Below are 14,300 nucleotides of genomic sequence, written 5' to 3'. Positions count from 1 at the left end.
AGACTTCTATGGACTGTCCGTGCCGTTATTACGGCCTGAAATAGGACATGTTCTATCTTTTTCAACGGCACGGGCACCTTCCCGTAAGGAAACGGGAAGGTACCCGTGGCCAATAGAAGTCTATGAGCCCGTTATTACGGGTCGTAATTACGACCCGTAATAACGGGAGTTTTTACGGTCGTGTGCATGAGGCCTTACACCATCTTTTCCACTGTAACTGGAGCTGCACAGCAGCCCCAGTTACAGGGAAAATCAGCCCTCTCATAGTGACGATTGTCACTAACTGGGCTGCACTGTATCTAGTAAGACCCAGCAGCAGTCTGTCAGGAACGGCACCCGGCGATCATGTGACCAGTCACATAATCGCCAAGAGGAATAGAGACAGGGGCGCAGCCGCTGCCTCTATTCCTATACACAGCGTTCATTGAGCGCTGTGTACAAGTCATCAGAGAAGACAGAAGCAGCGAAAGCTGCTTCTATCTTCCCCTCAGGGTCCCCGGCAGTCACTGACTGCCGGAGACCCGACATTCAGCTGCCCGATCGCGCGGGCAGCAAGTTAAAACCCGAGCCGTAAAAAGTCTATGGCTCGAGTTTTAAGGACCCGTCCCTGACAGCTGGCCGTAAAAATACAGTCAGCGGTCGGGAAACAGTTAAACAGTTGGAGGGGTTGTCAATGAGGCGTGTAATGGCAAGCTGTTGATTGGACCGTGTCACAGTCATAGTAACACGCCCCCTTACCACTACATGCCTCATTGCCAGTTCAAGGGGTTATTTAAAATATCTGGCGCCAGATATAATGGCACCGATATCTAAATAACAAATGAGGGTAGGGAAAAAATGTAATATGCCCAAGGGTTTGTGCAACCCTGCCCATTACATGCTGCACATGTATGGGGAGGTGAAAGATTCTCTTTAAGAGGTTTTAAAGTGGACACTGGCGGTATACTTTGTTCTGGAACTTTGTTTATTAGAGACCGAAACAGCTGTCAACGGGTGTACAGAGCCTAGCCAAGCCTATGAACAAACCAGTAATAGACTATTCTTAAAACTAAACGGTGCGATCAGTAACAATTCCAACTATCTTGACAAAGGACAATACTGCAGACCATCCTCCCATAGTACAGAACGCTCTCCACACTTAACTGCTGATTGAAAACATTAACAAGTATACAGATTTCTCCCTTTATTTGAATGGACAGAACATATAAAAGTCATTTACACACATTCTACTAAACAAACAGTCCCCTCGCTCTTCTGTAATCAGTCCACGTGCGCTTATCTCTTGCCCCTCTTAAACTTCCCGGATGGGGTGCTTGCGGTTTTTGCCTTTTTCTTGGCTGATCCTTTAGCATTAGTTTCCTTCCTTTTGGAAGAGCTGACAGATCCGGTTACCTTGAAAAAGTCATCTAGTCGGCCTTGTGTACTGCCATGACGGTTCTTGGCCAGCTTCTTGGCTCCATTACGTATACGGTCTTCACTGAATTGCTTTTCTCCACACATAAAGGCCACCAAACATTCCTCATCAGGATCAATCCACTTGAGTTCAACATCGTCCATGTCAACCACCTCAGGCTCTAAGAAGAGCTGGCGAGCTTCTTTGTGCAGCCAGTTTTCAGGCACAGGGTATTTCTTAAGGTCAATGTTATCCACTATCTCTTCTATGCTTTTATGCTGCCGGATCAATTCGATAGCCCTCTTTGGACCAATACCACGAATGGTCTCGCAGTAATCACTGCCCAGCAGTATACAGAGGTCAATAAACTGTTCTTGTGTGATACCTATGTCCTGCAGAGCCCGGCTAAGATGAAACTCCTGGATTGGCAGCTTTTTGGCCTCACTAGCAGTGAGGTGACGCAGCAGCAGAGGAGTACCAAAGGTTAACGCATCCATATCTTCAGTGGCTGCAGCATACACTTTCCCAGCTTTCACCAAAGCCGCACACGTGGCCTCAGCCTCACAAGGTGCATTGACATAGGGGATGCCCATTAATGCAAGCAGTTTTTTGCACTCTTCATTGTGTTGTTTTGTCACCTTCACAAGCCTCTTATTGAATTTCTCAATGTTCTCCACTTCACCTGCTTCTTGGGCTGCCTCCAGCAGTTTCTCTGCTTCTGCCCTCCTCTCACTACGCTTGGCCAGTTCCCCTGACTTCATCTCTGGTGGCTTCCCATCAAACACATAAACGGGCTTGATGCCGTGCTCCACCATACGTATTGTACGATAGAACATACCCATCAAGTGACTGGTGGTTTCACCTTCCTCATTCTGAAGCATGTTACCATCCTGCCGCACAGCTATAAGGAACTGATAAATGCACATAGAAGCGTCTACTGCCACCTTACGCCCAAAGTAACTCTTTATGTCATTCTCTTTTATGGCTCCAGGTGCCACGTCAGCAATAAGTTTAGCTAGGCCTTGAATTCCCATTGCAGAGCAGTAAGGGGGATGTCAGTAAACTTTCTTACAGGTCAAACTAGAAAACAGAAAAGGACATGTTACTGAGAGAGGACATAAAAAATACTAATACTACATATCAATGCATGACATGTGAAATAATGGTTTTATTATAATCAGTGCATAAGTTTAAAAGAAAAACTTTTTCAAATATAAATAAAATATATATATAACATACATCCAAATGAAAGTACATTTGGGGAATTTCAGTCTTTCTACATCAATTTCCTGGCGTAGAAAAGTCGGGAAAGGCCCAAAGGTCACAAATTGCGTTAAAAAGTGTGACTTTATGGCATTTTACGCCGTTTGGAAAAAGGGACATGACACGCGCAAGTTATAGCAGAAATCGATGCAATCTCCTCGCTAGTGTAGGTTTCTCTCTGTGGAGCGTAGCAAAGCCTAGCTAGCGTGGATTTCACTCTCCGGCACACGGACGACCAGAGATGCGCGCTTCTCTTCAGAAATTAGGCGAGTCTTACCCCAGTCACTGGTGAGGAGGGCAGGAAGAGCACGCCGCTCAAAAACACAGCTCTATTGGAAAAACTGTGCTTTATTTTTTGAGGTTCTCTGGGTTTGGACAATCTCTATTTGTTAGGGTATGTGCACACACACTAATTACGTCCGTAATTGACGGACGTATTTCGGCCGCAAGTAGTGGACCGAACACAGTGCAGGGAGCCGGGCTCCTAGCATCATAGTTATATACGATGCTAGGAGTCCCTGCCTCTCCGTGGAACTACTGTCCCGTACTGAAAACATGATTACAGTACGGGACAGTTGTCCTGCAGAGAGGCAGGGACTCCTAGCATCGTATATATCTATGATGCTAGGAGCCCGGCTCCCTGCACTGTGTTCGGTCCGGTACTTGCAGCCGAAATACGTCCGTCAATTACGGATGTAATTAGTGTGTGTGCACATACCCTTAGAAAGGTCCCTTGAGAATAAGTTGATTACAAAGTGCCCCCCCCCCACAGTGATCAGCTGTAATATGTGGGGAAACCTGGAATAAGTGTTCAACTTCCATGCAGCGCCACCACAGGAGAAATTGGGCATTACACAGCGTCCAGCACAGGACGGGTCCTCCATAGCTCTTTGTAACCACTCTATCGGTCCAAGAGATGAGGATCCTGAACCTGGGTACCCGCTCTGTTACCTCAGAGTTATCGAACAGTGAGTATTAAAGTGGACGGCCTCCCCTTAGGACAGCACGGCTGCAGTCTCCACAAACAAAGTCTAGGTACAATGCGATGGAAGTAGCACAACTGGGACAGACAATCATTATGAATGGCCACAAGTAATGCAAACTGCCTGAGGAAACTCCCCATCACACGATGCGGCTATGCGCGGTATATGAGATCCACAGTTTGCTCCGGCATAAAGAACCTCTACACCCAGCGGCGCCGCCGACTGTTTATGTAAGTAAATCAGCGCAAGCATATCCATGACTCGTCAAAACACAATCTATCATGTATGTAACATCATGTAAGTGACGTTATGAGGTAATTCATTGTCGTTATTCCCCGCACAGCGCACATACTTACCGACCTCCTCGAGATTTTCGCGGGCTACTGTAACACCACTCACTTTCCCGCCGTTCTGACGGGGACCAACCCTCCAACAAGCTTGGAAGCATCGTGAGCCCTGATTGGGCGACCTGTGTAAATCCACGTCCTGATTGGTTGGTAGAATAAAACCTCAGACTGCGGCTGTCTGAATTTTTTCAGAGCCATAATGTGGTTGGCAAGAGGACAGTATACGCCTCTTAGCGATTGGCTGCTCCATTCAAAGGACTCCGTGATTGGTTTATTATGCCACGTGTTCTTGAGGTGACGTACTTCCGCTCCCAGAGTTCTCTGCCGTGCCCTTTGACCCCGTTTTGACTTGCAAGAGACGTGGCGGAACCGGGAGTGCTGTCACTAAAAAAATGGTGAGAATGAGTCTGTAGCGGCGTCAGCGGTCTAGTCGCCAGTAGTCAGTTTCATGAGCGGTGCCGTGTATTGGGCGGTGCCGGCCAACAGGCTGAGGCTTGTCATATGAGGATAGCATACTTGAACATTGTACTCGGACTTGTAGGTCCGTCTTCCAGGAACCCGTATACAGCCGTTAGGGTATGTTCACACGGCGGGGGTCCGTAACGGCTGAAATTACGGGGATGTTTCAGCCTGAAAACATCCCCGTAATTTCAGCCGTACCGGCATGTGCAGGCGCTTGAACGCCGCGTCAATTACGGCCGTAATTAGCGCTGCTATTCATTGGAGTCAATGAATAGCGGCTCCAATTACGGCCAAAGAAGTGACAGGTCACTTCTTTGACGCGGGCGTCTAGTTACGCGCCGTCATTTGACAGCGGCGCGTAAATATACGCCTCGTGTGAACAGACAAACGTCTGCCCATTGCTTTCAATGGGCAGATGTTTGTCAGCGCTATTGAGGCGCTATTTTCGGGCGTAATTCGGGGCAAAAACGCCCGATTTACGTCCGTAAATAGGCCGTGTGAACATACCCTTATAGTGTTATGTATGTATCATGTGACTGTAAGCAGCCGTTCAGTCCTGCCTTCCTTCTCCTGTCAAGATATTTTGAAAATAAGAAGTTCTACAATGTTCTAATGTACTTTGTATTTAAATTCTAAACGTTTTAAATAACTCTGCTTGTTGGCAGTGAATGGAACATCCATTATTTTTATTTAGGTGCTGAGAACTCGTACTCTACAGTTGTAGTACTGCTCACACAGCTGCTGTTTGTTACAATGTATTGGTGTTGGCACATTGTGAGCTAAATACAGCATATGCAAACCTCTTATCCAGACGCCGGATTGATGGCGTTTAATACACTGCAGCGGTGAACGTTTAGGACTATTCATTAATGGCTCCTCTGTTATGCTTCAGTTCTTTCATAGATAAGGACTGACTAATTCCTGCAGCCACCACTTGCCATCATCAGGACACAGCAATGGGAAATGGTGTTATCCAGTCCAAATAGCCCCATATATACTAACTTTAGCTTTAACAAAAAAAAAAATAAGAGCAATATTAAGGGGTATTTCCATCTTATGACTTATTACTAGGATACGCTGTTACGATTGGAGGTCTGACTTCTAAGATCCCTGGCGATCATGAGGACAAGGTCCCTTCAGCTTATTTCCAGCACAGCGCCCCTCCTGGACATCTGCTGTGCAGGGAACTGCAACACCGCATCATTCAAGTAAATGAGCCGCTGTTGTGGTGTGCAGGCAAAAATCAGTGATGGCTTTAAAGAGGACCTGACACCCAAAAAACTGCAGCTGACATCTCAGTTAAAGGGGTTGTCCAGGCACGAACAACTGATGACCTATCCACAGGATGATCTGTGGGGGGTCAGACACCTGGACTCCGCACCTATCAGCTGCTCCCGGGTACCGGATTTTATGCAGTGTGTGCAGTAGTTGGAGCCGAAGCAGATTTCTCGGTACCTGGCTCCTATTCACTTGAACAGGAGCAGTACTGCAGCTCGGCCGTTATTCTGTCACCTGAGCCATCTGCTTCCAGCATGGACGTCCGGTAGCCGGAACAGCTGATCGGTGCGGGGTCCGGGTGTTGGACCCCAACTAATCATATACTGATGACCTATCCTGTGGCCCGTATAATGTTCTATTTTTCTTTTTGCGCTCCGGGCAATGCATGGACCATGGAAACCACGGTCTTGTGCATTGGTCCATGGGTTAGCATGTGTTTTATACTATCCGCTAGGGCTGGGTGTTTTTGCCCAAAAATAAAATCAAGCTTTTTTTCAACACTTTGGGCAATTTTGGATTTGAATCTCGGTTTTCTTATTTTTTTTCCGCTAGCACTGAGCGGGCACTCGGGGGTGAGATTACATTATAGTGTCTGAAGTGTGAGCAGGACCCTGTGCAGTACCGGCCCCACAATGTTTTTTTTTAAATAAATGACATTAAGGCCGGATACTGTGAAAAACGGTCCATGTATTCGCCAGTTTTCCCAGCCCGATCATGGTACATGTGAGCGAGACTCCTGGCATCATAGACATTTAGGTTTGTCACAGGACCGCAAAAAACAAAACATGGGCATTAAAAGCTGATGAAATGTGAGTTTTTCATGTGCACTTTGCACCAGTGGCTCCAAATTCTCATCCATTTCCAGTCCGTCTGTGGGTTTTTTTCATGGTCTTTAAAAAAAATGTGATTTAATTTGTCAGGGTTTTCGTATTAATCCCCTGAAAACAGCAGTGCCCATGTAGATAGTGCCCACAGTGCCAGCCCCCCCAATATAGTGCCAAAGTGCCCATGTAGATAGTGTCACACACCCTTGCAGATAGCACCCACACACCCCATGTAGATCGCAGCACCCATCCTCCTTTGTAGATAGTAACCCCACATGTAGTGGTTACCCCCACCACCACACCCTTGTATATCGCACCCCCTTCTTCCTTTTAGATAGTGCTGCTGTAGCTGCCACTAGGAGCTGAATCCCCGGCCAGAGGTTGCCCACGCTTTGGCCTGGGGATTCAGCTCCTAGTGGGAGCTACTGTGGTGCGATGTACAAGGTGGGTTGGTAATGTGATCTGCATGGGGGGTGCTATCTACAGCAGGGCGGTATCACTATAGAAGAGGAGTCCCTGCTTCCCAGCGGAACTACTGTTCCGTACGCTGTCATTTTGTTACAGAACAGAAGTTCCGTAGGGAAGCAGGGGCGCGCCAGGCGGTGACGAGGCGGCAGGGCGGAGCTTCCTCATGCAGCACATAACGATGGCGCCATTAAAGAATCGTTTCAACGATTCTGTTAAACAGAATCGTGAGGGTCCTTGAGTGCGAGTTAATCAAATTAATTTGATCGCCCAGCCCTACTATCCGCAATTGCGTGACGCCTAACACGAAAAATGGAGCTTGGACTGCTATAAAGATCGATGTTTCCGTACCGCCCATAGCGTTTAAATGGAGCTGCAGCGTGCACGCTCCAATGTTACTCCATTCTAACTCCTTCTCACAGCAGGGACCGTGGTCTAGTCGTCATGCTCCAACAATCAAACATTTATCTCCTATCCTGTAGATGGGTGATCATTGTCTGTAGCGAAAACACCGGCCGGGTTACCACGTAGTGTAAACGCTGTGGAATTTCCGCAATGGAATTATGTGCGTAATTTCTGCAGCATTTACAGTAGCGGCAAAGTGGATGAGATTTTGAAAATCTCATGCCCACGTTGCGGGGAAAAACCGCAGCGTAAACGTTAATAAATTGACCTGGCATGTCCATTAATGCTGCGTTTTCTTTGATTTTTCTGTTGCAGTTGGGATGCAAAACTCCCAACAGAAAGCCAAGTGTTGCAACTTTTGCAGTGGAATCGCAGCGATTCTGCGGCAAAAATCACAACTCGGGGGGGAAAAAAATAAATCCTACTTACCCAGACTCTCCTCCTTGCTGCAGGCCGGCCTCCTGGGATGACCGCTGAACCCAATCCTAGGCTGCAGCATCACGTGGCCTGCAACGTCATCTTGGGAGGCTGGACTACGTGCAGAACAGAGGGAGGGTATGAACTTTTTTTTTAAAAATTTCCGCAGCTGAAATCCTGTCCAAAAAACCGCACCACTATGTAGTGCGGTTTTTTGGACGGAATGTACTGCAGGTTCCATTTTGGATACGCTGCACAGTTTTTACCCAGTGCATCTGGCCCGTGGGAACCCTGCCTTAGACTACATTCACATGAGTGTGTCCGGTTTGCGTGCACAAAAAAACGGACCATATTTCCTGCATTTCATGTCCGTGTGCGTTATTTATGGCATCAGTTTTTCACGTCCGTGGTTACCCTCTGCGTGCACTTTCTTTTTTTTTTTTTTTTTATTCCCTGCATTTCTTTACCGACTGCTTCTTGAAACACGGACAGCACTCAAATGTCGTCCGTGATCTGTCTGTAGTTTTCACACACTCATAGACTTTAATGGGCGACAACATCCGCAAAAGCGCCCCAATAAAGGACATGCAGTGAGTTTCACGCAACAGACACTCATTGCGTGAAAACTCACTTATGTCTGAATATCACATGGACAAGGAACACGCTCCTCTGAATGAGCCCTCGGGGTATGTTCCCACACACAGGATTTGTTTTGCAACCGAAAATCTGCAGCAGAATCTCTTGAAAAACGCTGGTAAATCTCACACAAATCCGCAGAAAATATTGTCTTTTTCCTGCACCTATTGCTGCGGTTTTGCCTGCAGATTTAGGCTATGTTCACACTGAGTATTTTGCCGAGTTTTTTGACGCGGAAACCGCGTCGCAAAACTCATCAAAAACGGCCCGAAAATGCCTCCTATTGATTTCAATGGGAGGCGTCGGCGTCTTTTTCCCGCGAGCAGTAAAACTGCCTCGCGGGAAAAAGAAGCGACATGCCCTATCTTCGGGCGCTTCCGCCTCTGACCTCCCATTGACTTCAATGGGAGGCAGAGAAAGCGTATTTCGCTGTGTTTTATGCCCACGGCGCTCAATGGCCGCGGGCGAAAAACGCAGCGAAAAACTCAGGGAAAATCGGCGTGCAGGGAGAGGAAAATCTGCCTCAAACTTCCAAACGGAATTTTGAGGCAGATATTCCTCCTGCAAAATACTCCGTGTGAACATAGCCTTAGTGTTAAACATTGGTTATAGCAAAGTATGTGTTCCTGTGGATTTCCAGCGGTTTTTATGGCGTTTCTGATCCGTAAATGCTGCAAAAATCGGAATTTCGACTTCCCTTTTGAAGTCTATGGGCCAATCACGCAGCATAAATTAACATGCTGCGGAATTGTATGTGGCACCGCAGAACACTTTCCACGCAGCTTTTCTGCGTTTTCTTCCGCAGCGTGGGCATCAGATATTCTATATCTCATCCACTTTGCTACTGTAAACGCTGCGGAATTTCCGCACAGAATTCAGTTGCAGAAATTCCGCAGCGTTTGCACTACGTTGGAACCCGGCCTTAATTTATGATTCATGAAAAACCTCTATCACCAATCCACAGGATAGGTGATAATAAACTGATCACTGGGGGCACCAGCACTGGGACCCCATTGATTATGAGAACGGGGGGCCTGAACCCCCCTCTTTTTCCTCACTGCTCGACCACAGTGTGTATGAGAGTGAATGGAGCGGTGGTCAAGCAGTAAGGAGGATCAGGGGTTCGAGACCCCTGTTCTCACGATTGGTGGGGGTCTTAGTGGTGGGGCCCCCAGCGATCAGAAAATAATTTATAAATCTGGAATGACTATTTAAGGTGCGTGTCCTATGAGATGACACTTTAAATAAGGATGTAAGATAAAGGGTTAAACTAATGAGTCCAAAAAAGCTCCCATTACTCAGCTCCCGAAACCAGGGTTTGGGGGACTGTATACTGTGCCTGACATATGTAAAGACAATAGGACGGTGCAGCGAGCGCCGACCAACGAGACATAGTTGATCGGCGCTTGTTTGCTCCTGTCACACGGAGCTATGGATGGGGATGAGCGGTCGTTTCTCCGATCGCTCGTCCCCATACATTATTATCAGGTCGGCAGCGCGTCTCCTCAGGGAGATGTGCTGCCGATAACGATAATACTTTACTTTTTTAAAACGATACGACCAACAGATGATCGAGCGTGTGCTTGCGCCTTCTCTTATGTTTTTTGGGGACACAAGGCCTCATTCACACAGGGGCCATAAAATTGTCTGATGTGGTTTATGTTGGGATTTATAGGGGGTTTAATAAAGATGAACGGTTCCAGAAATTGTAGCTTGAACGGTTTCTATAGAAAACTGCAGGTGTGGTACCATATTATTCTGCCACACACTGAGCGATTCAATGTGCAAAACTCACCGCATGCCAATGGGAAAGCCATTTCATATTCACTCCAGGCAAATGTCTGCCGGCTGCACTTTTTATCCCTCAAAAATACATCCGGCTCCAATATAAAGTTTATTCCGGTGCTGAGTAATCTGAAGACCGCTTGGATAGTTTTCAGGGAGACTGACTTGAATAGTTCTTTTGCCAGTGTCCCTTTCTCGCTCTGTTGGTAACAATGGTTGTGGCGTTACTTTTTGTTGGTGAACATTCACTCTTGTTCTGAGTCTCATCACTGGTTTCCTTTTTTTTTTCTCCACAGGAGCTGGAAGCAATGAGCAGATATACAAGCCCGGTCAATCCGGCAGTGTTTCCACATCTCACAGTTGTGCTCCTGGCAATTGGCATGTTTTTCACTGCTTGGTTCTTCGTGTATCCTTTTAATGATGGCAAAAATTGTCATGTATAAAGAGGATAAGAGGAGTTAGTGTTTTTCACCTTCTAAAAGCAAGAAAAAAAAAACTAAAGAGGCAGATGTTGAGAGAGATGCTGAAAACATGCCTCGTATCCAGGAGATACAGTAAATCTCTGCCTCTTGTGGAGCCGGAGGAGCTGAGCAGATCTATATATTGTTTTGTGGGAAAAGATTCAGTATAACTTCTGATTTAGTAATGTAAAGCTTTGCTTGTTTTGGGTTTAGGAGTCCAGTGGGTGGTCTCACTCCATGATTGACAGCCTTGTGTGTGTGTGTGTGTGTGTTTTTAGAGAGCTGTCAATCACAGAGTAGGACCGCCCCCTGGACTCCTAAACCCCAAATTTATGTTACTAAAGTGTAAGTTAATCTGAATATTTTTTCTCAGAGCTTTATATGAAGCTGCTCTGCTTCTCCTGCTCTATAACGTGCTGCCTAAAGATAGGGCAGCACGTTCAACATGACAGGTGCTCTTTAACATTTGTTATATAAAAATCAAATGTAATATATCCTCATTACGTTACTTGTTCTACTTTTTCTCTTACATTTGCTTTATTTTCAGTGCAGTGTAGAAAAAAAAATTCCTTTTGCTACCTGGAAACAAGCTATTGTTGACCGGTTTGTATTTTTGTATTGTATGTGTAATAGTGTCCTGTATTAAAGGATTTTTCCCACTTGAGACATTTATAGCATAGTCACAGTATATGCCATAAATGTCTGATGAGTAGAGTCCACTTTCTGGGAGAACCAGGTTCTCCTAGTAGCTGAGCATCCCCTATTAGAAAGTATGGCATATCCTGTGAATATGCCATAAATGTCTAAAGTGGGGATACCCCTTTAAGGTTGGAAAATACATTATTGCATATTATAGTGTACCTCCAGTAATCAACATAAAAAAACTCGATACGGATATGTACCCCAGTGTGCAAACGCAAGTGAATAAATGTGTGCCCCGACCTGTATCTACACTTATGTGCCACCTGTTCAATATGTAGCATAAAGTGCGTGGTCCATAATAACAGTGGCCCCATATCTCCTGAGTGACACCAGCTGGGAATATTGGGAACTGCAGGGGCAATCTACGAGGGCGACCTATGGGTGTTGTTATAGGCTGCAGTCATTGAGGGATTGAGTGCATATTATAACCGGAAGAGCGGCTTGAAGTCCAAGACTGAAAACTGCAGCCGATATGACGTTCTGTAGTTTTAAAAAAAAAAAAAAATAAATTTAATTCTGCAATTAATTGTTTTGGTGCTGTAATTTGTTTTTCCAGATGCATTGTGGGAACAGAATTCCCTAATATTTAATTTATTACAGTGGCGTATCTGGCTTCTGCCGCAAACTACATTAAAAAAAAGTCTCTAGGGCTGCGTTCAAATATACTGGGTGTTGAGCCACATAAAGTGCAATAGATTAAAAAATTCTGTACTGAAATATCCTATACCAAATACATTGTACATTCAATGACTGAACCTGCAGCTGACGATAGTAGTTGGGGAGGGACATGTAAGTGCTGCCTGAGGTCTCCTGCTCACGGCTGTAGCTGTGTGTACGGTCTGTGATTACGGCACGGACGGGCCAGCGTGTCATCTGCGGGCCGTCCGCAATCCCTGACCGGTCACACACAAGATGTGCATTGGAAACCATGGTCAGGTGCATTAGGAGAGAATGCATTCTATATTATCCGCAATTGCGGATAGTATACGGCCACCAAACTGCGGTCACGTGCATGATTACATGTCGTGAACCCCTTTATCAGATCAGTTTTTGTTCCAAAAGAACTATATCTAAATGTAATCTGTCTTCCTTAATGGATCATTAAAGCTATGAGGTGACATCCACCAAATACACAAGGGACGTATACAAGGAGCTCCTTATTTCACTGGTAGCCTCGCTCTTCATGGGATTCGGTGTTTTGTTTCTCCTCTTGTGGGTCGGGATCTATGTGTGACCATGGTGGTAAGTAGAGGACAGTGACACTGAGAGATTATTGTATTAAATCTATTGGGGTGGTTTGTTAATGAACACCAACATTGTGCCAATTTCCTACACTATTTCGGATTGCTGATATTTTTCCATGGTAACTTCACACTTATGTGTTGGTGGGACAGGCTCTCTAAAGTAGTCCCTGCGACATGTCTGAGAAATGCCCCTGACCGATCAGACCCAGGCCCATAATAGAAGTGCTTGTACAAGTCACCTACAATGTATAACTGAGTTGCTCTCTTTAAGGGCGTTTAAAGTTCAACTAATTCTGGCATCTTGCATCCATCAGTAGCCTATAACCCTTTCAGTGATCATTCGCAAAGTTCTACCCCCCCCCCCTAATTTTGCACAGTTTTCTCAAATACTGTCCAAAAGGCCTTTGCAATGTAAGAAAGGGACACCCTCACTCCAGCACTGATCTACTGTTTTGTAGGGGAGTAGGGCTAGCAGACCGGCCATGGCTTAGCCCACAGTCACTATTCATTAAAACATACCTGTGCTTTAGTGTATGTTCAGACGAGGCATTGTTTTACGCATTGCGCGGTGTAATATCTGCTGCAGCACCGCAGGATTTGAGAAATGTTCTGCTACATGTGGATAAGGTTTTGAGAACCATATTCACATATATTGTACTGTAATTTGTTGCAGATCTTCATAGATAGGTCTGAACAAACACACACGCAGTTTTGACTCACTTAGGCTTCGTCCACATCTGTGTCGGGGTTCTGTTCATGGGATCCAGCTGAGCTTTCTGTCAGGGGAACCCATGAATGGAGTACAAACAGATACCATAGGTTTCCGTTTGCATTACCATTGTTCAAATGAATAGCGTAGTAGACTACAGTATTGATTTCATTAAAACAACGGAACCCTTACACAACGGTGACCAACGGAAACCACTTGCACCGGATCAGTCACCATTGAAATCAATGGTGATGCAAAAGGATGGTTTCCGTTTGGATTCCGTTCATGGGTTCCCCTGACAGAAAGGTCAGACGGAACCCATGAATGGAGTCCCGACACAAATGTGAAACAAGCCGTAAAAGAAAGGAGATGCATCAGTGTTTTCTTTATACAGTTGCTTCCTTTTGTGGCCACGTCTGGCTATGGCTAAAAAGACATCACAACTGCACGTGTGATAGTGTACCTCAATAAGCCACTCGCAGGGTGTTTTTGCTACTGGAACCCTCAGCCATGAGCTGTAATCTGTGGGGGAACCTGGCCTCAAGTGTTCAATTTCCCTACAGCACCCCCATAGGAGAGTGTGTAATGCACAGATGTGCTGAGTCCTCCAGAGCGGCAGGCGTTCTTTGTATCCAATTCCCACTCAGACTAATAGATGAGGGTCTTGAATGATTGTCCCACTTCTTTTACCTGAGAATTCAATAATTTTTCCTCTTTTTTTATTTTCAGATCCTAGCTGGACGGTTAGATGTTTTTTGTTTGTTTTTTTACTTCACTCTGTCTGGGGACCAGTACTGGCCGTGGATCGCGGCGTCCGCTCAGTCGTTGCACTGTCATTTCTGCAATTGAGATTTTTTTTTTCTCATGGTGAAATGCTCACCAGTTACAATAAAACACTTTATTACATTATATTAACGTGTCCGCTT

The 14,300-nt window shown here is 45.8% G+C and overlaps 2 protein-coding genes across 4 annotated transcripts; one reads left to right on the top strand and one right to left on the bottom strand.

Annotated features, from left to right (window-relative positions):
- Positions 1-1,170: 1,170 nt before the first annotated feature.
- Positions 1,171-4,107, bottom strand: FEN1 (flap structure-specific endonuclease 1). 2 transcript variants are annotated; one of them, XM_075837658.1, is made up of 2 exons: positions 4,000-4,107; positions 1,171-2,473 (listed from the first exon to the last, which is right to left on the bottom strand). In XM_075837658.1, exon 2 carries the CDS (start codon positions 2,425-2,427, stop codon positions 1,276-1,278), a length of 1,152 nt encoding a protein of 383 aa, XP_075693773.1. In that variant the 5' UTR covers positions 2,428-2,473; positions 4,000-4,107; the 3' UTR covers positions 1,171-1,275. The 2 variants fall into 2 exon arrangements, with proteins under 2 accessions (XP_075693773.1, XP_075693772.1); XM_075837657.1 differs by having other exon boundaries at positions 3,996-4,105.
- Positions 3,577-14,285, top strand: TMEM258 (transmembrane protein 258). 2 transcript variants are annotated; one of them, XM_075837660.1, is made up of 4 exons: positions 3,577-3,869; positions 10,555-10,664; positions 12,529-12,663; positions 14,104-14,285. In XM_075837660.1, exons 1-3 carry the CDS (start codon positions 3,786-3,788, stop codon positions 12,653-12,655), a joined length of 321 nt encoding a protein of 106 aa, XP_075693775.1. In that variant the 5' UTR covers positions 3,577-3,785; the 3' UTR covers positions 12,656-12,663; positions 14,104-14,285. The 2 variants fall into 2 exon arrangements, with proteins under 2 accessions (XP_075693775.1, XP_075693776.1); XM_075837661.1 differs by lacking the exon at positions 3,577-3,869 and adding an exon at positions 4,276-4,381.
- Positions 14,286-14,300: the final 15 nt, after the last annotated feature.

This window comes from Rhinoderma darwinii, chromosome 9 (assembly GCF_050947455.1).
Source record: "Rhinoderma darwinii isolate aRhiDar2 chromosome 9, aRhiDar2.hap1, whole genome shotgun sequence".
Lineage (NCBI taxonomy): Eukaryota > Metazoa > Chordata > Amphibia > Anura > Rhinodermatidae > Rhinoderma > Rhinoderma darwinii.
This window is presented reverse-complemented; position numbering and strand designations above follow the sequence as displayed.

Coding starts and splice junctions, on each gene's coding strand:
- FEN1 (XM_075837658.1), bottom strand. CDS start 2,427: ATGGGAATTCAAGGCCTAGCTAAACTTATTGCTGACGTGGCACCTGGA.
- TMEM258 (XM_075837660.1), top strand. CDS start 3,786: ATGCGGCTATGCGCGGTATATGAGATCCACAGTTTGCTCCGGCATAAA. Junction 3,870..10,554: donor CGGCGCCGCCGACTGTTTAT/GTAAGTAAATCA, acceptor TTTTCTCCACAG/GAGCTGGAAGCAATGAGCAG. Junction 10,665..12,528: donor TTCACTGCTTGGTTCTTCGT/GTATCCTTTTAA, acceptor GGATCATTAAAG/CTATGAGGTGACATCCACCA.